Source organism: Nanorana parkeri, unplaced genomic scaffold, assembly GCF_000935625.1.
Source record: "Nanorana parkeri isolate BGI_ZX_2015 unplaced genomic scaffold, ASM93562v1 scaffold888, whole genome shotgun sequence".
In the NCBI taxonomy this organism is placed as follows: Eukaryota; Metazoa; Chordata; class Amphibia; order Anura; family Dicroglossidae; genus Nanorana; species Nanorana parkeri.
In genome coordinates this window covers 192531-193806 of record NW_017307156.1, presented here as the reverse complement: position 1 = coordinate 193806, position 1276 = coordinate 192531, and the positions used below count along the sequence as shown (strand labels likewise).

General features: G+C 39.1%; 1 protein-coding gene across 5 annotated transcripts in view; it reads left to right on the top strand.

Moving 5' to 3' along the window:
* Positions 1-1276, top strand: part of KDM6A (lysine demethylase 6A) — a 104693-nt gene that overhangs the window by 30622 nt on the left and 72795 nt on the right. For all 5 annotated transcript variants that reach the window (XM_018565803.1, XM_018565802.1, XM_018565799.1 and 2 more), the window contains exon 6: positions 1096-1216. In XM_018565803.1, the coding sequence (XP_018421305.1) occupies positions 1096-1216 (121 nt within the window). The remainder of the gene's footprint in view (positions 1-1095; positions 1217-1276) is intronic.

Sequence of the window (1276 nt, the reverse complement as noted above, 5' to 3'; positions counted from 1 at the left end):
AATCAGGTGCTTGTAGTTTTTGCAAACAGAAGTCCGTCCTTTTAAGTCACCATTGTTTGAGTGGGCTGGGCATAACGTCCAGTTTACCAAAAGGTACAATGGCAGGCTAATTCTAAGATTCTGCCATCATGTCACTTCGGGTTGGTAAAACCAGAAAACTGCAGAAGGCTGACTTCGTATTGCTACAGAATAGGGTTACATTTTTGGAGTGTTCACATCTTGAGTAGTTCCTCTTAAAGAAAGCATACACTGACCAAAAGCAAAAACCATAAAAAAAAGTTACTACTCAGTATGTAGGTGCTTATGGCACACATGCAATACCAGGCTGCAGCAAACAAAGCTAGCAAAGTACTGTCATGCATTAAAAAGGGAATGTATTCTAGAGACAAAGCAATCATTTTGCCACTTTATAGATCTAGTTCAGCCTCATCTTTAGAATGTGGCTCAATTTTGGTCACTGATCCACAGAAAGGATATCCTGGAGCTGGAGAGGGTCCAGAGAAGGGCAACTAAACTAATTAATGGGCTGGAGGACCAAAGCTATGAGACAAGGTTGCTAAATTTAAACTTGTTCACGCTGGAAGTGAGTTGATTAAGAGGGGACATGATTTTGATGTACAAAATGTTTAGTGATGGCAACATCAACAATAATCTCTTTACAGTAAACTCCATAATAAGGACAAGAGGGCAGCACCTAAAATTGGTGGAGAAAAGATTTAACCACAAAGGGCGCAGGGCTTTTTCAGTTAGAGTGGTTACATTTTGGAACTCTGCCACAAGCAGTGGTATCAGCAGAGAGTATTGAATCATTCAAAAATCATTTAAATAACTTCCCCAAGGACTATAAAATACAGGGGTACAGGTGCTATTAAAAACTGGACCACACAGGGACTCGTATATACACGCACACACAAACCCACACAGACACACACAGGTTGAACTTGAAGGACCTGTGTCTTTCTTCAACCTCAAATACTATGTAACTTAAGTTATTGGTTGTGTTTTCCTTAGCTTATTGACTGGTTGGCTCCCTAAAATATAAAAGTTGTATGTTTTTTTTATAAGTCTATAATTTTGCCTTTTTAATATTTTCAGGGCAATTAGAGCATTTCAGGAAGTGCTTTATGTCGATCCTGGCTTTTGCCGCGCCAAGGAAATTCATCTACGACTTGGACTTATGTTCAAAGTGAACACTGACTATGAGTCAAGTTTAAAGGTAAATGTACAGTCTGATGTCGTCTATCCTATGCCAATTGGAACAGTAGTCTTAGATATA